The 23139-nt window shown below is 37.7% G+C and overlaps 1 protein-coding gene across 13 annotated transcripts in view; it reads right to left on the bottom strand.

Annotated features, from left to right (window-relative positions):
• Positions 1-527: 527 nt before the first annotated feature.
• GPATCH2L (G-patch domain containing 2 like) overlaps positions 528-23139 on the bottom strand; it is a 48242-nt gene continuing 25630 nt past the window's right edge. For 7 of the 13 annotated variants that reach the window (XM_015599656.2, XM_015599655.2, XM_015599657.2 and 4 more), the window contains 3 exons: positions 22908-22993; positions 11666-11760; positions 528-5551 (listed from right to left, as the gene is read on the bottom strand). In XM_015599656.2, coding sequence (XP_015455142.1) covers positions 5391-5551; positions 11666-11760; positions 22908-22993 — 342 coding nt within the window. In that variant the 3' untranslated portion in view covers positions 528-5390. The remainder of the gene's footprint in view (positions 5552-11665; positions 11761-22907; positions 22994-23139) is intronic. The other 6 variants (XM_025041978.1, XM_025041983.1, XM_025041982.1 and 3 more) reach the window with 2 other exon arrangements.

Below are 23139 nucleotides of genomic sequence, written 5' to 3'. Positions count from 1 at the left end.
ATCCTGACTCAAATCTAGTGTTTGTTCTGTGGTCCTGCAGGGCGAGCTGTACCTCTTGTTTCTAGGGGTAATGTAACATTAAACTTTTCCTTCAATGGCACTGACCTCTCCATGCTGTCACTCATCACCTTTATAAATTAAGACCCAGCCACAAAACCACATGAGCATCTGAGGAAATGATACTAGAGAACTTTCCCTTAGCCACACGTGTTCCCAGAAAGAGAGAACTTGGGTTCGTAGGCTTTAGTAGTAAATTAGGGCCAAGCCCCATTCATACAAATAAAACCTGGAGAAAAAAGCAGTTATGATTTCATTTCAAAATTTTAAGATTAGAGTACCTACCATATTCTGTAATGCTGAGTCCATGAGTCAGACAACAAAAAATAACATGCTGTTGCTACTGGTCCCCAACCCCTGAAGAAGCAATACCCAAAATGTAAAACAAAGACAACAAAGTATGATTAAGTGGGACAACTGAAAATTGATTCTTACATGCTCTGAAGTACTGAGATTAAGTCCCAGCAAAATATCACCAATAACACAACAGGTATTTATTATAAACACAACGTATGCACAGTGGTTTTTCTTCCACTTAATTTTTTCATTTTTGTGAGCCATACTTTAAAAGGCTTTACCATTATAATGCTAGAAAATACATGAAAATTTCCCATGAAACTAAGATATAATGAACAAATATAAAATCATGGATGGCAATATCTTACACAAATATTTTACTGTCAATTGTGAAAAATGACTATCATTCGCAGACTAAAAATTCATGGTTATATTTTAACCCACTTTTAAAAGGTTGTTTCCATCCATCTAAGTATGACCTTGATGGCATTTTCTCCACATTATCCTTTCTCAGTATTTCCAGGTGATCTTCCAAGGGGAAAAAGTATGGGAAATAAAGACATTAACAGTTCCTGCAAAGAATCACACAGAAAACATCTCTATACTTAACAAGGGAAATAGAAGAGGACCTCAGAGTCAGGGCGATACCAGTACATTAAAACAGTTCTTTTTAATTGTGGCAAAGCCTGTGGTTCCCAAACATCAGTGCATACCAGAGTCCCCAGTTGCATGCTGAGACTGCCAGACCACACCCTCAGAGCTTCTGATTCAGTAGGTCTGGTAGGGACAAGAATGTGCTGATGCTATTAGTCCAGAGACTCTAGAGCGCTCACGGTTGGCATCTCCCCCCTTCTCTTCCCTTTGCCTTCTCACTTCTGGACCTTGCCAAGATTGCTTTCCTTGGTGAAAATCTTCAGGATCTGCCCCATTCTTCAATATTGTGCTTGAAATTTTTTTATTCCCCCAAATTTGGCAACCTTATCAAGTATTTTTGTCTGTGTAGTGGCAGAAAAAGTCCTTTTGGCCATAAGTTTGTTTTGCTGGGCTTGTTAAAAACCTTAAAATCCACACTCTTCAGCAATATCACTCATTTTCCTTATTTCTTTTGATGCTGCTATTTCCAGGTATTTGACATTCATCTGTTCCAGGATCTTAACGTAGGCAAAAGCATCTCTGGGCTACTCTATGTTTAGTGGTAACAGCGGAACCTACCAATTTCCTTACCTTTCCCCTCTGTACATTTTCTGATGGGGTAGAAACCCTTCCTAATTGCTGCCACCATCAGTAACTCCACTGTCATGACTGGAGTGGGAGATAAGGAAAAATACTGACAAGTAAAACGGACAGCTCAAGCATTAACAAAGGAAGGAGCTGACAGTAGGCACACAGCTGCTTCTATCATCCCTCTTGCCATCCCATGAACGATGACATCCTGTAAGCTACGCCCCTAACGAGACTGCATCCACAGCTGCATAAGCAAGCCACTCTGTTCTCATTCCAGTTCAGATAAGGTTCACCAGATATACAGAACACTGAATATGGCTTCTAATGCTCAGATTTTTACATAGCCTTCTTCCCAGGAAACCAAAAGCATATGGCTTAGAGTGCAGTAATGAAGCAAACATAAAGCAAAGACCTGAAATAAATCATGCATCATCAGGAGCCTTCGCCTAGAGCCAAAGTGGAGAACGCATCACATCAGCAATGACAGTGCCAGCCTAGCTCCTTTCTCGTACCACTGTAACTTGTTCAATTCTAAGTGACTTCCGGGATAACTCTCCTCCTTTACTTTGCAGCATCAGAACTTCCAATGCTGTGGTCTAGATTGCATTTCTATTCCAAAATACAAAGATATATCAGATTAATCTACTTGGCATTCATAAATAGTTTAACTACCTGTTCTAGGTATGGAGTTTTAATACTTAGCAAAGAATGCCATTAAGTATCACAGATTAGATCTATTTCAGCTTTTGGTAATTTTGCTGCCCAAATGGCCTCATTTGCAGCCTGTTTCATAGCCTAGCAAAATAATGTCATCTGAAATTTTCAATTACATTTGATTTCTAAAGAATTCAAGGTTAAAAGCACATACCACTCAATAAAGATCATATTCTGTTTCTCCCAAATTTGGCACCATATAAACAGCTACTAATTTCCTCTTCTGAACAGTTCTTACCAAAAAACAACACAAGAGTTTTGATGCAAACGAAGTTGTTCCTTTAAAACACTGCATCTGAAAAACAATCTCAAATTCCCTTAAACTTATAAGCAAAACTAATTTTTTATGAATAATAGTAGTAATGTCTCGACTTTTGCCTTCGGTGGAAAATATACAAGAATAGGGTTCAGACAGGAAGATTGCGTAGGCAGCTGGGATAAATCAGAACCCTGAAATAAGAATGGTGCAACTCAGTTTCAGTTATTACTTTTGAGCAGATCGAATACATGTGAGCTTAAGGATTATCCTCAAAGGAAGTCATGCTATCATTTTTTTTTTCAACAGATTACAAACCTGATTTTGAAATTGTAGCTTTTGTTAAAAGGTAACAGATTTTTCTTAATTTACATTATACATTTTACCATATAAAAAGATTTAAAACTTAAAATTTAAAATACACTTGATTCTAAGGTTATTCCTCTGGAATTGATTTATACAGAAAACAAGCAGAATAAGTCTGCTAATGCTTCCGTAAGCGTGCTCATATGGTAGCTTAAAATGAGGAACCTAATTTACAAACCTGTGTTGTAAAGTACTTGGGTGCTTAACTGCTACTTTCTAAGGGAATTAATTTTCTTCCCCACTTATTATAGATAGATATGGCATTTTTGGGTGATCTCTATTGAAAGTATTCAAAACATGTAGAAAAGCATGCCCAAGAAAGACGATAAACATTCATAGCATACTGTTTCAGAGTCACACAGGTCTACCAATGAAAAAACAAGATTACAATCCAGGGCAGAGTATGAACATCTGGGATTTTAATCCTGGCTTGATTATATGACTTTGGGCAAGTCACTAAACTATGGCTGCTCATCTCTGTAAAATGACAGCAGTCGCCTACTTTTATAACATAGAGATGTTTAAAACGTAAAGTTGTATGTATACATTATTTTTATCACAGGCAAAAAGGAGAACTGTCAGGCAACATGCCATGAAGATTCTGCCTGAATTTTAGAGGTCTTAATAGGCCATGATCATAGGATCAACTCTCTGCATGGACCACAGAGCTTAGTGCAAAGAAAATAAAATTATGTCCATGGATTTCTCCCTTAAATCTAACAAATTATGTTAGAATGTGTGCATCAAGACACTATCGGGACTAGGTAAGAATGCACATATGACAATAAAATCTACCCTCATCACTAAACACTTCAGTAATGCCATTTTGTATTCAACAGACATTGTATCTTCTACACTGCTATGGGGGCAGCCTGTAGGGAAGGGAAGTACATTCACTACTACATGAGACCAGGGCAGTTGCCAAGGATGCTGAGTTGACTTTAGCACTACTCACCTCATCATCTCCATCTGCCAACTCCCCACCCCCACCCCGCCCCATCCTATCCTTGTTATGGACAAATGACATGTTCTCGATCTTACATAAAGTGCTATGTAAACTTAGCTTAAGTCCCCCTCTCCAACTAGATCACACCCACCCACAAAGAAATTCTGGAGCTACCACAGTTGAGGACTATAATTTTTAAAGGAAACATGATAGAGCAGCCCGCCATTACATTCAGCGTGAGAAAAAGGGACATCTGCACTTCAGGGAAAGAAGGCTCTGTCCCACTCAGCACCTATTTAAACACGGAAACTACCCAGGTGTAAGAGTGGGACTTCCTCCATGTTACCAGAGCAGGGGGTACTTGGAGAACAGTTTCTATATATTTCAGAGTAAATGTACTCAATTTGTACCAAAAAAAGGAGCCCTCTATCAACCAGGCCCCTGAATGACAGACGTTTTTGATAATATCTTTTTAGAAAGGGTGGCTTTTCTCCAGCAGCTCTAGGCAGTCACTTATTCCTCATTTTGACAAACTAGCATCCAACTTCAGGCATGGCTATATATATAACTCTACATGCAGCTGAGCTGTCATAAACACACCAAGTATAAAGGCATGTCAAAAGACATTTTTTCTCCCCAAAGTATGGCCCCAAGAAGCCATTATTATAATAGAGTATGAATTTCTGCTGCAGGTTATTGACCTATAAACTAACAATAAAAATCCCATTTAGTACATAAAGGCTTACACTGCAACATAAAGTATTAAGACACAATCGACTATTTTAAGTTTGCTGTACAGCTAAAACATCTTCATTACACCAATGTGTGTGTGTGTGTGTAGAACACGAATTTTGTAGATGAGGCAAAGTACAATGAAGCTGCAGGCGATCCCATTAGGTCATTTAGAAGACAAAGATGTTCCCAAGTCCCGTCCTGTTGGTCTGTCTTCTGAGGCTCCTAATTGAGACCTTATTGGCACTCTGAGCGAATCAAGAACTCTGAGTAATCAAGGCCAGGCTCAAAGGCAAGCAAGCCTTACCTCCTGCAAATACTATTCCACACACAGGTCTTAATTCAGTGTTTAAATGTGTCTGGAACTGGCTGCAAATTTGGGATTTCCCCAAATGAAATTAAAGCTCTACACAGAGTATGTAAAAAGATACCAGTTTTTCAAAAAAAAGAGACATACCTGCAAAAAAGCAACAGCTCTATAAACAAAGCTGTAGGTAGCTGTTGAGGCAGCAATAGCAATGTAACAAATATAGCATAAGATGACTTAAAAAAAAAAATTGCTGCCCCAATACTTTTCTAATGTTAAAAAAAAGGAAAAAAACAAACAAACAACAACACAACAGATTTCCACATCATGATTTGCTAAGAGAGAGTCCACTGTTTTGTTAAAGAGAAAGGATCCAGTCCTGGTGATGAGCAGACTGAGAATGTCAACTAAGATATGCAAGACTATATAATACAAGCCTAATATGTGTTTCAAGACACCCAGGTGGCTTCTGGTAGGTAAAATACTGCTCTCTAGTTGCACCCAGGGTTCTTTTCTTGTGGCATTTTAAAAAACGTAGCCGCAGTTGAATCAGTGGCTTTCTCTGTGGCAGAGGTCCTGACCAACCACTCAGAGTTTGGAGATTCCTGGGCTTGTGATGCTGGTGTAGTTGGCTCCATTGCATCCAAGTGAACTAGTAAAATTGTAATCATGAAAGTAGAAAAAAAAATTAAGGGGAGACAAATTAGAATGAGAGACTTTTAAAGCAAAATTTTCTTAATCCTTTTACCTTATGCCCACCCTATTAACCCAAGCGCCAACATACTTTTTTCTTTACAAAGAAGTGACGGCAAGATTTAAAGTAAGGTAAATATTTCTCTACCTGAGAAAATGAGTTTAACTGAACAAACAAATAAATTCAGTAGTATGAAATCATAATGTAGTAACTATAACTTATTAAGCACTTACCTGCTAGGCACTATACTGTGTAAATACTGCGCTGATAATCTTATTTCCTAAAGCAAACTCTAAGTAGGTATTGTCATCTCCATTTTCTAGATCTGAAAACTGAGCCAGAGAGGCAGATAAATTCTTCAGGAATATAATGTAGCTTGTTAAGTAGAAAGATTTAAACTCAGATATTTGACTCCGAGCCCTATGCTCCTTCTATCACACCCCATGAATAGTGGACAATAAGGAAAATGATAGAAAACCACATAATCAGGCCCAGTTTTTCAACAAGGACACTAACCATTCTGGACCCTACCAACCAAATGCCGAATCACTGTAAGAGACAAACACTGTCCTCACCTTTCCAAGTGCCCCTGAGCGGAGTAGCACAAACCACCATGTCACCCACACTGTTGAGAGTGAGTACACACTAACATATAGCGAAATCTAGCAGTCTTGTTTTTACCCTGTCACTCAAATAATTCCACTAAAGGAACGTAACCAAGTAATTTTCAAACTGTGGATCACAAAAACTGATTTAGTGAGTCATGACCAGTAGTTTTTTTTTCCTTAGTGAAAAGGAATAAAAGAATATCAAAGTATACTCAAGGATTTATTTCGGATTTACATGTACACACACTTATCATTCTTACAGTGAGCTACTGCCAAAAAAAAAAAAAAAATCTTGAAAACTACTACTCTATGGCACATATATAAGAGTTTCTTGAGAGCAGAGGCTTTCAAACATTTTGAAACCTCAATCTACAACAGCCAGAAATATATTTTATATCACAACCCAAATCAAACTCCCTCTCTCTCACACACACACATTTCACTATATTAATCATTAATATATAGTCATCAACTACAGTGAAAAAACCCTACTCTAGAAAAAACCTTTTTTTTGGCTACATATTTTTTATTATGGTAAAAAATATAACAAAATTTATCATTTTAATAATTTTAAGTGTACAATTCAGTGGCATTAAGTACATTTATATTGTTAAATAACGATCACCACCATCCATCTCCAGAACTTTTTCGTCATCCCAAATGAAAATTCCATCACACCCCATGAATAGTGGACAATAAGGAAAATAATAGAAAACCACATAATCAGGCCCATTAAACATCAACTTCTCATTCTCCTCCTCCTCCAATCCCTGGCAACTACCACTCTACTTTCTGTTTCTGTAAAATTTGACTATTCTAGGTACCTCATACAGCTGGAATCAACAATATTTGTCCTTTTGTGTCTGGCTTGTTTCACTTAGCATTATGTCTTCATCCACACTGTAGTATGTATTAGAATTTCACTTTGAATAATGAAGGTGTTCAGGCTGAATAATATTCCACTGTATGTATATACCACATTTTGCTTATCCATTCATCTAGCAATGAACATCTGAGTTGTTTCCTTCTTTAGGCTACTGTGAAAAATGCTATGAACATAGGTGTACAAATATCTGTTTGAATCCCTGCTTTCAATTCTTTTGAGTATAAACCCAGAAGCAGAATTGCTGAATCATATGGTAGTTTTTAGATTTTTGAGAAACTGCCATACTGTTTTTCCAGAACTGCTGCATTATTTTACGTTCCCACCAGCAACACAAAAAGGTTCCATTTCTCCATATCCTTCCCAAACTTGTTCTCTCTTTTTTGACATAGCCATCCTACGAAGTGTAGACTAGAAAAAACTTTTGTACATGTTCTCCCACAGAACAATGCAGTGTTTTCCACAATAGCATAAAGTGGGATATAATCAAAATGTCCACCACGAATATTTAATTGTAGTATATTTGTCATATTCATAAAATTGAATACCATATATGTGGCAGTAAAAAAAATGAATGGCTTTTAGCAGGACAAAACAAGAATGAATCGTAAAAATATAACTTGGTGAAACTTTTAACTTATAAAAAATGACATTCCATTTACACAAAGTTCAAAAACATGCAAAACTATACAATACATTGCTTAGAGATAACTATTTGAAAACAATTTGAAAAACACAAAGAATCGTAAGTGATTAAAAAATGTATCAGGATAATAGATACCTCTGAGAGCAGAAAAAAGATTTTAAAGTTGATGTTCTTTTCTTAAAGTAGATGGTAGATATGTGGATATTCACTGTTTTGTTTTCTTTACACCTTATATATTTTCTATAATGCTCTTTTATAGTCATTCTATATTTACTAAAAAAATAAAAAAACATTTTTTTAACTTTAGAAACCATTTAAACTTTAAAAAGATGTAGTGGGCAATAAGAATCTACCCCATGGCTCCTGAGACAAGGGCCAATATAAAACAGAACTACTGAATCCAATCATAGGGTTAGAATAATACTGAGGATAATTCTGTTTCAACTTTAAGAGCCTATTCACGTATTCATACAATATCTAGTGAGAGCATTCCATATTCTGAGCAGTAAGTTTAGCTGCTGGGGCTATAGCAGTTAGCAAAACAGATAAAAATTCCTGCCCTTGCAAATGCACCTTCAGCATCACTGGCCTGGTATTTGGAATCTGGTATAGCTAATTAACAGGTTACTTGTTGGATACCCTTCTGACTGATGCTCTAAGGACGCGTATCCCATTCCAGAGAGGAAAGTCAGAAAAGGCTTTCAGGTGGCGAAAATAGTCGGGGCTCTGAATACAACATCTTGTCATCCCAATTCTCCTTTATCTAAAGCCATATATTTACTTTTGAAGAAATGGGATTTGTGCACCAAAGGCTCCGTTCTGCCATTCTGATGAAAAAAAATCATCTCAAGGAAATGAAGTCTGGTTTTCATCTGAGTTCTTTATGTTTTTATAGCTACCTCAAATTTGGGGAAAATAACCCATTTTTTGCTTTTCCAGTTACATTCTTTAAGAGCACATACAGCAAATTCACTTCAGCATGAGGCAGTCACTTGCTGAGCACTGCCTGTTCTGGTGTATCGGACTTAGAAGCAAGTTTACGTGGTTACTCAGTCAGATCTCCCGTGACTCTGTGCTCCAGACACCTGTGTGCTATTAAGCCATAAAGGGAAGGGGAGTGGACATAAAAAGAAGAAAATAAAAGTGCTACGCTTTCAAGAAAGATCTACTTGATGACCATATGGCTTTTTGTTAATATTAGTACAAAAAGACAAGAAAGACATGCTATTCCTTTCTGTTCTTCATCTCTCTAGCCTTATTAAATTCAGTCAATTTCAACTCAAAACTTTCCACCGGTGGGTGAGGGGGAAAGGCAAAAGATTTGTGGCTGCATGTTTAAGAAAGAAGCTGAATTCATCACAGTGACAGGGGAGAGTGTTGGCAGAGATCTGAGCTATTTATTCTTTTAGGAAAATCCTATAAAGAATGACACAAGGAAGCCTCTATCTGCAGTCTTGTTCATCACACTGGTGAAGAATCTGATAACAGATGTATGCAGTAGCGTGATTTAGTGCCAGGAGCTGGCCCCTGATGTGTATTAATACAGCGGCAAAGCAGAACGCACCTCTCTTCATCACTCATTTCTACAAAAGAGGTGGAATCCGAGATGCCCCGATGTTAGGCAGAGCAAGCCCATTTGTTCTACTGACTGATGGCACAGGCTCAGGCTATGTCCTTCACCTCCATGGGGCACTCAGGTTATGGATATAAAAAAAAGGAAACAGTCAGTGAAGCAAGCCTTAGTCAACAAGTGAAAAGAGGAGCTGGGCTCAGTAGGGGAGACGTTTCATGCTCAAGTCTCCTTTAATACCTCCCAGAACATTTACCGATTTGAACATGGAAAGGATTTTAAACTCTTCTCAACAATTCTTCTCTCATAAACAATTAAAAGCAAAAAATAGAAGCTAGATTTTAAGGAGAAAAAAGAGCCAAAATATAAAAGAAGGGAGACTGTGTTTTAATGCTTCCAATACCACAGACTGGATGAGGATCTGGGTTTTGATGAGAAGTCATAGTTTGGAACCAATCCTATAGTATATAAGAGAGAACACCTGCAGTGTTTAAGAGTCACAGGAAAACCAGTCTGACCTTGGCTCTGCAATTTATCAACCAAGTGACCTCGGGGAAGTGATTAACCTCTCTAAGCCTCAAATATCTCATGTGTATTGGGAATAGAAACAGCATCTACTTTATAAAGTTGTTGCAAAGATTAAGTAAAATGATGCATGCAAAGGTTTAGCTCAGGGCATAGCCATGTGGAAATCACTGAAAAAATTTACTATAATCATAAGACCTGTGATTAAGATTGTCCATTATCATGATAATCAGTCTGAAACATTATCAAGCAGTTGTCCCAAACAGAAGCTCAAAGAGGTGAATTTCAGACCATGCTGAAACTTACTATGTAAAGGTAGGGGAGTTCCCTATCTGTCATAGGTCTACTCTCTATTCAACTATCAACTGCCCTGATCTGTATATAATTTGTATAATATATAGTATTTTATTATAACTTAGAGTATTTTCTGAAGAAAATAATCTGTGATATACTAAATTCTCACAGAATGAATTCACTACCATCAAGAAAATAATTGTAGCGATCAGTGGTTCCCAGAGAGGAATGGGTGAAACAGGAAAGGGAGGTCAATTGTATGGTGACAGAAAGTAACTAGATTTTTGAAGGTGATCACTTTGTAGTGTATACAGATGTCGAATTACAGTGTTGTACACCGGAAACTAATATAATAAAAAAAGAAAAAGAATAACTGTAGGTATTTATCCAGAACAATACACCCGAAATTGTATTGAAATAACATAAAGGATTTCCTATGATTACTGATTACATTTAACTATCTTCTCTTAACTCCAAAAAAAACCCAATCTGTAGACATCCAATATTCTTGCTGATATAATAAATACATAACTATTCCCCTTTGTTTTCATTTAAGGATAATATACATATAGTACATAAATCACAAATGTACAGCTCAGTGAATCTTTACATATGTATATACTCATGTAATCCCCACCTAGTTCATGATACAGAACGTTTCCAGTGTCCCAGAAGACTTTTTTTATGTCCTTTCCTGGTCACTACCCCCTAACAGACATTACTATTATTTTGTTTTCTATCAACAACTTTTGCCCAGGAAACTAAAGGTTTTAACTTGTAAAATTGTTTTTTTCCCCCCGTCTTTAATCCCCCTCGCCGCCCACTTCCACCCCCGACCTACGGATGTTGCCGTCCCCCTTTTTTTCATTTTATAAGAACTAGATCTCTGAAGGCGGGGTGTCTCCTCCCACGCACTCGTGGCGTGCACTCGGGACCTGGCACCCCCAGTGCACTCTGGAGGCCTGGCGCACCTGGGTATATGGTCCGTGGCTCCACCTGGGGCAAACCCAGGACCTTCTGCGTGTAAAGCAGACGTGCTAACCACTACACTATGGAGCCATCCCATAAAATTGTTTTTAATTAGAAATCTCATGACTGCTAAAATATTAGCATTCTCTATACATGACAGTGAGAATAATGTACTGTATATTAAATAAGAAAGTAAATAAACCCATATGGCTCTTTGGCTATGGACTAAAACACTGCCACCCTAATGGGATTTTCAACAGAGACCTAATTTCTTATCTGTGCTAGAACAAAGTGTAGATGACTGAAGATTGTTGAGAGTGAAATAGAGGGATTCAAACTCAAGAAAGTCATGTGACACAATGAAAAAAACATAAGACTGTAAGGTCAGAGAGAACTAGGTTTGAATTCTTAAAATATGTGTAACCTTGGTCAAATCACACTTCTTACTCTCAGTTTTTCTATGTAAAATGAAAATAAAATGACCTATCTTATAAAGGTTACATGAAAAGGTATATAAAAAATATAATTCAGTGCCTGACACACAGTAGGTGCTCAATAAATAACTACATATAATTACCTGAATTTGGGCTAGACAGAGATGCTGTGGCCACTGGCTTCCGTTTCCTCTTGATGTCACGTGAACATGGAGGTCCTAAATGTATGTTTGCCTGTCTGCAGATGTGAAAAAAAACTATATTGTTTTAACTTTGTAATTCTTACTGTTTAAGGCATTATAGTCAACCTGGATGAAATCCTTGACCCATTACAGACACATACTAATGAAATGGGCACCATCCTTTGCCATCAAGTGTCAGTGCAAGATTATTCACTATAACTCACTCTTTACTTACAATATATACCCATTTTAAACTCTTTACCTGATTTCAGAATAGCAGACATTCAAGATTAATTTCAGTAAATGTTTCATTACATGCTGATTTTTATACAATTATTTTTCATAAAAACTACAACCGCAATTGTTCTAAACTCCTAATGAAATATCTACTCCCAAGCGGTAATATATTGAAAATTTTAATGCTGCATGAACACAAGTATTTGCATAGAATTTTAATAGAAAGCTTAACCCTTCTATCACTATACATCTAGATTTTTAGTAGTGTCTGTATGGCAAGTTTGGTTCCTGTGATTTTTTTAAAATATAAATTATGTGCTAATAATACGTCTCTTCATCTGAATGTTCAGCTTATTTTAAAAACAAAACAGTGAGAGCTTCAAAGCTAGAAAAGCAAAAGATTCTCTGAAAGACAATGGTCTTAACACTGAAATAGCTAGTGTACTATTTAATTCTCCTGTTCCTCCTTCCTCTCAAACCAGACAGATCCTACCTCTGATTAAGGACCAAGTTGCAAAGCTTTCCTTGAACATTCAAGGCCCTTATCTACCCTGAATCATTATTTAACTGCCGTACATGTATCTTTTTTCTCTAATGAGGCTTAATCTCCTTGAGAACAGTGGTCATATTTATATTTCTTTCATAATTTTCCAATGATCTACACCAACCTCAGCAGAAGGCACATTAAATATTTGCTGACTAGAAATGTTACAAATAAAAGTTCTAAAAACTAAATAGCCAATTGTACAAGTAAAATGATTAAAATGGTAAATTTTATATTATGTGTATTTTATCGCAATTTTAAAAAAATAGGTAGTATACATACATATAAAAAGAAAACTAATAAAATTATACCAGATGAACTCCTAATCGGTAGTCCTAGCTAGGGATCAAGTCTCACAACTTAATAGTCTTAAAACTGGAACCACAGTCAAACTTAGGAGAATTTAGTTAGCAAGGCAACAAGACAAATTTTCCTATTGAGAGGGCCCCAATCAGGCCACTTTCACAAGTTTAAAAGTGCGCACCCATACATACACATGGGTGCTGGCTCGCTCTCTCTCACACCCACACACACGCATGCGTGTGCCCATTCTTTAAATAGCAAAAGCTTAAGAGTCAATTCAATTTATAAACAAGGAAAAATAGAAATCTGACTGAAATCATGACTTTTTTTAGAATGTAAAGAACACTAAAACAGGCAGAGATGTACAATATAAAGCCTGTGGTTTGGAAAAGGCCGTCCAAATCACCTTTCATTGATCACTGTCTTCTGTATGGAAAAAGAATTAACTTTATTAAGTATCCTATGAATAGTTAATTCCAAAACCTCAAAGTACAATGTAAATATAAATGTGTCAAGTAGGGTAACCAATTCATTTTTTATACCTTACCTAAATCCTGGAAATAAGTTTAAATCAGCATGCTGATTTAATAATAAGACAGATGACAGAATGTCAAAAGTAGACATGCCTTTAGTCTAAATGCAGAGGTGGTAATTTCCTTTGATGTCAGACACAGGCAGAAAAGAAAATTATACAATTTTGTTGGTCCTCAAAACAGAGAAATGTACAGGATAGTGTTTCCACTTTCTCTACAAGCAAGGTATTTGAGTACATTCAGACCTAAACTCAAACTGTCTAAGCACTTTGCTCTAATTCAATCCTTCTTCTCCTGAAACAAGTCAAACAAAGGGTAACAGTTTATATTCATGCTCTTTCTTCTTTACCTTTAAGCTCATTAAAGGACTCCTCAAAACTCTTTAGATTAAATGTTAACACCATTTCTTCAAACTTAACTATGTTGTTAGACATCAGGACAGTGGTCACCTCTCAGCTATGGTGATATGGGGAAGGGGACAGTGACTAGGAGCTTCTGGAGTCCTTTCTGGTAATATTCTGTTTCTGGATTTAAATGCTGGTTACTTGGATGGGACTTCATGAAAATTCATCAAGCATATATTATATTTCTCTATAAACTTCTCGGTATGTTATATTGTCCTTCGGTATATTGTCCTTCAATTAACTAAAAAACATTGCAACTTCAAGATCAATATTTACAAAATGCCGAGTTTTGCCAAACAGATGCAAAATGAAAAGCATAAGAAAAATACTGAAAAAGGCTTTAAGATATTCTCAGAGTATCAATTTGGGCTGAACTAAACAAATACTGCCTTTTATTTACATGCCATCCATCATTTTCACAGCTTTGCATGCTTGATATATGTCAGTAAGATGGTTAAAAACACATATTATTACTCTTTTATGGACCTAGCCAGTATTATCTCACATTTTTAAAGGAATGACGCACTTTGAAGTAAAAAGATGTAACCACGTATGCACCAAAATATTTAAATTTTTAACCATTACAGTGCATTTTAATGCTTATTTCTTTTAGTAAAATGAAAATAAGTATACTTACCTACTACTATGCACATAGGTTATTTTGCAGCACTATACTCTACAATGTCCTGAGAGGACTGCTGTGGGCTCAAAGGCTAGGTGGTCCTTACAATATCCTGCCCCTCTGGGCCACGGGTTCCCCACTCTTCCCTGCTCAGTGATGTTAAGGGCTTCAGAGTTAATTGCCCCTATGTTAAATGACCTCCAACTGCTAAGCCTCCAGCCTGTTACTCCTTTCTGCAGTAAATATTCTACTTCTACTACCCCATACCAACTCCTATAACTACTTTGAATGTTCTAAATCCTTCAAATTTTATAAATTTCTCTGGTTATAACTTAGGGAAGAAACCACATAATGTAACTTATTAAGTCAATCGTCTTGTAAAAGTATATATTTTTATGTGGACTATTTCCTTTCTACTCAGAAGTTTTGTTGCTTCATCTTATTGTTCACTGAGTTGTTACTAAGCACTGGGGTATACATGGTGGTGAATGGAACAGTCTCTTCCCTAACGGACCTTGTAGCCAAATCTTATTTCCAGCTGCACAGCTTTTCTAGTTACAGAATCTGAATTACAGGGAAACTGAGGCAGGGATAAAGAGGAGTCATGCTCATTTCTAAAATTCAGTTTAATGCTCCTTTCTTCTTAATACATTCCTGTTAGGACCACATCCAAGTTGGAGAGCTATTTCCTAAGAGGTAGAATAACATCGCATCTCAGGGCAAAGTACAGAAGGGATATTTGTCGCTCCCTATGGCCCTTCCTAGTAAAGATCTGGGGAAGGAAGAGAAACAGTCAAATTGTTATAGAAGGACATTAAGACATTTCCTTTCTTTTTTGGTTCTAAGTTAACACTAGTAATGACAGAGTTTATAGCTTGAGAAAATCTGTTTTCCCCTGAGGGCTCTGTCTGCTTGGGAAGACTCTTAAAGGACAAAGAAGGGAGAGAACCTAGAGCAAGCCTGAGGGAAGCAGAGCAGCAGCTGGGTGCTTGAAGCAAGATTAGAGACAGGAAATGAAACCTGCATTCTACAGAGCACATCCAGAACATTAGGACAGCCCCGTTCAGGAACAAAGAATAATCTGTATGGGGCTGAAAGGCTCCCTGAGTTATTTTTGGGAACTTGAGCATGGGAGCAGGCAAATGCTCCAGCCTCAGTTTCCTATTCAAGAAGTTGTTCCAATTTTTTGTTTATCCCAAAACAATAACATCAGTCAACTGTAGACATAATTAATATAAAGAAGGAAAAATAAAGAAACTGACTTTTCCCCCACCCCCATTTTCACTTAGGTGTATTTAACAACCTTGGCTCCTTTTCTTTTTAACGTTATTTCTTTAATTTGTGTTATTTTACTCTGACTGTATCACTGTCTACTCACAAGACAAAAACTGAAAAGGGACAATGCACGAGGTACCACAAAGGACAAGAAAAACAGTCTGAGCTTCCTCTTCTTACCAACACACAGAACCCCTTCCCTACAGATAGAAAGGAGATTTAACTAGATTTTTAAAAACTCTTTTTTAAGAGCAGTATACAGTTGTTTTTTGTGTTGCAAACTATATACTATATGTAAAGGAGAGGACCTTTTAATTATGCAGAGGGCAAAAAAGGCTAAGTGCAAGCTAGCCTTCTCAATTAGAATGACACATGACTATCAGAATGACGTAAGAAGCTTCTACAAAATAAACACTTCCCACCATGCTGGGGTGAGAAAAGTATCAGTAATATGTTTATTTTGAAATTTCTCAAATAATACTGGTAAGCTTCTACCTACTGTGAAAATTACTGAGTTAAAAAAATAACAAATTGCCAAAGCTAATAAGCTAGTCAATAAAAGAGATCTAAATATTTAACTTAAAGAACAGAATGATTTAAATGATTATAAATTTAGATTAAAGTACTGTTCACCAGTATATAAGTAATTAACTTCGAGAAAAAAATAGGCTCCGCTTGTTCTGTTTCATCTGCTTGGGGCCTCGGTATTCTTTAGGCATTACTCCTTTCGCAGCATGAATGCCAGGCCAGTACTTCCCCTAAAAGTGTCACATTTCGCAGCATTTGCCGAAAAAATTTATGGGAGGAAATGAGCATTAAAAGCAACAAATACACTCTTTAAAAATTCTTCAGGAAAAGTCACTAAATTCATATTATAAACGTGAAGATGAATGCTGGAGATTAACAATTAATTCAAAGAGTATTCTGTATACCCACACATAAACACAACATTTCTATTTTATTTTTTACTGCAGGTAACTGAAAGATCAGGTGAGTTGTTAAAACTGCACTGTTACTTAGGAAACTGGGCAGATCACTATGTCCCTGGGGCAGGAATGTACTTTTAGGGGAAAAAAAATTACTTTGAGAAATACATGCATGTTTAATAGAACCAATGTTGGCAAAAAAATAACTGAAGTGACTGCTTTAGATTTAGAACAAAGATATTTAGAGTCACTCCAAAGGAGAGAAAACAGTCTGTATCTGCCAATGGAAGGCTAATTTAAGGAATAGTTCATCTTCAAAAATCACTCATTTTTAAAACTCATTGAAAAGTTCTTTTTTTTGCATGAAATAAAAATAAAATTTATTGTGAAAAGGTATTTTTATTTGCTCTACTTTTCCTTAAACACATACAAATAAGTAACACCAAGAAAAAATTACTGATATTTCTAAGGAGTGAAGGTCATACATAATCATATATCCAGTTATCGTCCTTAATTGCTAATCTATTCACCTCGATTATTTTTAACAAAAATTTATGGTCTACCCTGTGTAAAGCATTATGCTGGATGTAGAAAGGGTATACATAAGATGACTGAGCCCAGAGCCCTGCCACCAGGAGCAGACATCATTGTGTGGAAGGCCCATGCATAAAGGATTAATAGATATAAGACACCAAGCTGTAATTAAGGAACAAGCAAAGTGCCAGGGTAAAATGAAGGAAAACAATTAAATCTAAGGAAGCAGACATATCCTTTCCTCATATGTGATTTTATCTTCAGGGTTAACTGACATTTATTAAACACCCAGTGGGAAATAGTTTCACAGACTTGCATACAAGAAAGGATCCTGGCCTATGACACTAGAAAAGCAGCTAGGGAGAGAAAACCACTTCACAATTATAGGACACAGAGGAGGTTTGTCTAATAGGAAGAGATCCTGGCAATCCTACTACTGTTTTCACTCAAGACTAACCTTCAGCAGTCTGTGACAAACTGCTCACGAGCACCTGAAAACTCTCCATAATCTATTTCCCTTGGTTGAGCCAAGACTGACATATCATGAAGCTGTTTCATGCCGTCCACAGGAGCAGAAGTTTCACATCAGTTGGAAAGATGGGTATACGTATTACAATGGCAAAAGAGAGAGAAAAAATGTTTTCATCACTCCACTTAGGCAGTAAGATGCCAGCTGGCTGAGAGCTGCTATAAAGAAGACTGTCCAACCGAGAATAAAAGATCCAAGCAATAACTGTGTACTGTATAATGGGAAGCTCCAATCGGATTTGCAGCCGTGTGGACAATGTTACAGCAGAAATGTTTCCTCGCACATGGCCAAAACTAAGGCACTAAACATGTGAGCAAGAGCTGCTGCGCGTCACAGTATACCCAACAGATAGAGGACTAATAAAAGGTTCTTTCCTCCAAGCCCTGAGGTAAAACCTGAGGCTGTTTACTATGGCTCCAAAGGTCAAAATTAATAGCATGAATTGAGTCTTCTTCTTGCTCTTTGAAACTCCTTGTCAAAGGGCACAGCCAGCTGGGCACACAACTCTGATATGCAGATCATAACGTTTGTGAACAGATAAAATGAATTACAATGAGCATGGCCTATCAATTTTCAAATTTCTAATGAGCAGGAAGGTATTTCTCTTTTTTACTCAAACACTGTTCAAATGCCTCCTCTTTCAGAGTCCATTCGAGGCCACTTAAGCACCTCAAGAATCTGTACTACATCTCATTAGGAAACAGCTCTGGAAGCCAACTTAAAGTTTATAAAACTACAGTTATCCTAAGGGCAGGGTAAGGTAGTAACTATAAAACAAAAATAATATTAGCTACACTATGTGAAATATTCAAATATTATTTCATCTTGATGTCTGCATTTTAAAGATGAGGAAATTGCGGTATGGAGAAGCTAAGTCATTAGCTCAGGTAAAACCGAGATTCTTGACTTCGATAAGAATTAGTCTGCCTCACACCAATATCCACTAATGAGATTAAGAACTTAAAGAAGGAATAAATGAAAATGGTGATACATTACCAAATCACCACCCAAAATAGAAGAAAGATCAGGAAAGTTGAGAAAACTCAAAACTGCCAAGAGACATTCAAAAACTATAACTGGTGGCCTGCGTATCACACAGAGATATAGCAATTGATAAGTTCAAGTTATGGTTTTCTAAGGCAATAATGGTAAGAAAAGCTATCCTGCACAATCAATAATCTTTCATTTTGGGAAAAGCCGCCTATAGCACTAGCTCCTTATTACCATTCTCTGACTCTGTCCTTGACAGCAATACCACTGCCTTTAACAGAACACCAATCACACCATCGGCTGTTTGAGCAGCAGCAACTCTTAACACTGATACTAAGTATTACTACTTTAATAACAACGTCCCAATACTAGCAACCAAATCAAAACAGCTGGTTTAAGAATTCCATCCGTGCACCCTGCCAACCATCCAACTATCCACAGACCCACCCAACAACTCCTCCCATTTGTTAAGCACCACGTGCCGGGCTCTGTGCTAAACCCTCACAGTCTTCTTCACCTGCAGCAGTTCTTCAAAGCTAAGGGGAGTTCAGTTCTACTTCCCACAAGGAATCGTGCCTACAATATCGAAACATAGAGCTTGTGCCAATTATGAAATGGGATTTCCTGTTAAGCAAATTACAAAGCACCCGTCATAAAACCATATGCATTTAGAGCAATAGTTCTTAACCCTAGCTGCATATTAGAGTCTCCCGGGAGCTTTAAAATAATGCCAATACCTGGGCCTCATCTCGAACCAATTAAATCATAATCTTTGGAGGTGGGGCCGAGCATAGATATATTTTTTAAAGCTTCTCAGGTGATTCCAACGTGAGGCCAGTTTTGAAAACCACCAAACTTAAGTATTTTGAGAGTGGCATTTCTGAAAACCTCTTAACCCATAAATCTAATAGGTGGCACAAACACCACAATGACTCCCTCTCCCATCCATTGCACCTGCCATCTGGGCTGCATTAAAAAGATACATGGATAAAATGATCTCTTAAAACCACGGTCCCCTCATTTCTTTGTTTACAGCAATGAAATACTAAACGAGGGGGTACCTTGAGGTCACTCATCTCCCTGCAGCGACCCCCAGGCCTCATGCTGAGAACTAGAGCTGTATAATGCTCTAGCAGTGAGGAGGTGGCTAAAGGGTCCTCACTCCCATGCGGCTGAGCGTGTGGTTCTGTGGAACTGGCCATGTCCAGGCAGGAAGCAGCCTCAGCTCAGTAACCTGACGGGAGGAAACCTTCTCAGTTCAGGCATGATTATCAAACTCTTTGTGCTCTTAAAGGAGAGTAATTATAGGCATGTGAAAAAAGGAAAGCACTCCCTGAGGAACTCTTCCTCACATGCTTCCCAAGAGGCACCAGGGCCATTAAAAATTCCATGATGAAGAAGAAAAACAGCCTGGGAACAGCCAGGAGGCAATACAGCAAATTAATACACCAGCTCTCCTCGGGGAAAGCTGTGATAAAACAGGAAACACTTCTCTCTTCGCAAAATAAAATTATACCACTAATGATAACATAGTCACCACACACACACAAATCGTTCTAATGATGGGTGTGAAATTCCCAATGCTGCCCAGATGCTTTGAAAGAAATCTTTTCCTACCACAGATAAAATGGAACAAGAAAAAGTAAAATTTCCATTCAAAACAGTTTTTTTTTTTTTTAATGGTGACATTGGTTAACAAAATCCAGTAAGTTTCAGGTGTACAATTTATCGGTAAGGCGCGCGCGCGCGCGCACACACACACACACTGCATTGTGTGTGTTCACCTCCTATAGTTCGAACCAGATTTTAATACAGTCATTCACCTGTCCCTTCCCTGACACCACCGCTCTTACGTTCCCCTTCCCAGGAGTCAGGCTTTGTTAAATGGTCCACTCTTCACAAAGCCCACTACCCAGTTCGGATCAAATCTCATCTCTCAGCCACACCGAAGCTAAACTGCTCCTTCTCTACTGATCCCTTGCTGGGCAGGGACTCCACTATCTCAAAGGAATGAGAGGGTGCCCCAGGAACTGAGTTTCATCATCCGCATTTTCTAAAAATTGCCCAGAGGTCACTTGTGCCGACCATTTCTGATAGATTAGTGGTTGCCAAACTTTATTGATTGTGCACCCTCATGAGTAAAATATTTGAGCAAATACTCCTTATACACGTAATACATACACATGAAACAAAACTGTGTCGCTAGACTAATATATGTATAATTTAAAACAAAAAAGAATCTTAAGGATAAGAAAATAAATAAATGTAAGCTTAAAAATCTTCTTCCCCGATGCCAAAGAACCTTTATGTGTGCAACCCGTTTTGTACCCACTACCCTGGGAATGATGTCTAGAAGGACAAGGATAAGTTATAATTGTCCATATCCTCTCGCCTTGTTCTAAGCAATGGTCTAAAGTAACAAACAATATTTTCCTAGAGCTGAGTGTACGAGAAGCAAAGCCTAGACTTCCTTATTTTTCCAAGTCTAGCCACAAGCAGTGCCAGCAAGAGGATGAAGATAATGATGTGGATAATGAGATATATAAAAAAACAAGAAGCTGACACCCACTCCAGCCAGGATGAGGCTGTAGAGGCAATGGGAAACCTGATGAAAGCATGGACACTGATCTCAGTACAGCACAGCACAGCTCTAGGTAGCAGAGGTAAAAGAAGGCAGGCAAATAATCCACTTTCAGCATCTGACATGATACGGTGATTCTTACAGTCTTCCCAAAGAGTATACATGGCCATTATTTTAAACGGTATTAAGACAAAGAGCTGGAGAACTGTTTTCCTATCAATTGAAATCTTGTGTCTTCCAAGAACACCCCCTCCTCTAAGAAAACCACCCTGAGCCTCTAAGTTAGGGCCCCCTCCTCTGTGTTCCATATCATTCTGGTAAACACCTTTATACACTTATCATTCCATATTATAAATGTCAATTTTCACACCTGACTTTCCCATGAGAATGCGAGCTCCTTAAGGGTAGGTAGTACCTAAACAAAGAGCCTGGCACATAGTAGGGAGTCAGCAAATGCTGAATTACTGAATGAATAAATCACACACTACTGAAGAAAAGGCCTTACAGCAGTTTATCATCATTCACAATTGTCCACTTTGCTAGTAACACCATTTGTGATAGTCTATTCAAATTTTTTTTTTGAAATACTCCTCCCAGTAGGTCTGACAGCAGGTTACGTTGCAATTTATTGTTACAGCCCAGAGTGGAAGTTCTAATTGTATCCATGAAAGAGTAACTTCTTTGTGTAGCCTGCACCCCAAATCCATGAACATATCCAATTAAGAACATATTAGGAAGAAAAAAAAAATCATCAGAACTTTGGAAATTCTCTGCACCACTAGAAAGCAGAAAAGTTCTATGGTTCAGCCTATCAGCTGCTCTTTTGTGTACAATAACCCTGCTAGAGAATGCTACACTTAAAACTGTATTTACAAAACAACTACAACAAGTATTTACATCCTATGTCACCTAACAAGAGTTTATATTGAGAGGTGCTAAATCGATTTTGCTACTTAGGCGCAAGATTCAGTCTGACAAATATATACGAAACACCGAGTAAGTGCCAGACACTGTGTTAGGTGCTGGGGATATATCAGACAACGAGAAAAGGTCCCCATATTTTGAAGTTTATATTCTAGTGAGAGAGACGGGGGAAAAGTAGGGGGAAAAAACAAAGTCATTATAGACTATGATAAATGCTCTAAAGAAAAGAAAGATGATGAGCAGAGATTGGTAGAAACGGTCCCTATAGATAGGATGGTCAGAGAGGTCCACCCTGAGGTGAGAAGGAGCCAGTCACGGGAACAGCTCTAAGACAGTAGTCCACGCAAAGGGAACACGTATGAAGGCTCAGAGGCAGGAAAGGGTGCTATTTTTGAAGAACAAAATAGAGTTCCCTAGTGCAGCTGGATCTCTCTCCCAATGAGGAAGAAGTTTATGAAAGGAGTTTGGACATGTAGGCAGAATATGCAGGGTTTTGCAGGCCAAGATGAGGGCCATCAATGATGTTCTTTGAAGATGGGGCTTGTAGCAGAAGAAATATGAAATAGGAGCCAGAAGACTTAGGTCAAAGTTGATACTTAAATCACATACTAGTCACATGACCACAGGAAAGATGCCTTGCCACTCTGCCTCAGTTTCTGCATCTGTACAACATCTACTGACCTCAAAAGGTTGTAAAGATCAAATTGGATACGATACACGAATATACTTTATAATTTAAAAAGTGTTATAAAAAAGAAACTGGTACTGTCTGGAAGGAAATAGCCACTAGGAGACAATCACCTGGCCGAGCAGTGTGCTGGTGAACATCTTCGGTGAGAAGCATCAGCAAGAACATCAAGGGAGTAAAGAGGAGAAAGGGGATTAAACTGCAAAAATAAACAAGATTATTTTAGTAAGGCTTATATGAAACAAACCTGATTGATCATAAAGGGTAACCTGCTTTTTGATTACTTTCCCCTTTGACTGTTCAACTCTTGCTATATCACAGACAACATTCAATAAAGTTGCGCAT

This window comes from Pteropus alecto, unplaced genomic scaffold (genome assembly GCF_000325575.1).
Source record: "Pteropus alecto unplaced genomic scaffold, ASM32557v1 scaffold8, whole genome shotgun sequence".
Lineage (NCBI taxonomy): Eukaryota > Metazoa > Chordata > Mammalia > Chiroptera > Pteropodidae > Pteropus > Pteropus alecto.
This window is presented reverse-complemented; position numbering and strand designations above follow the sequence as displayed.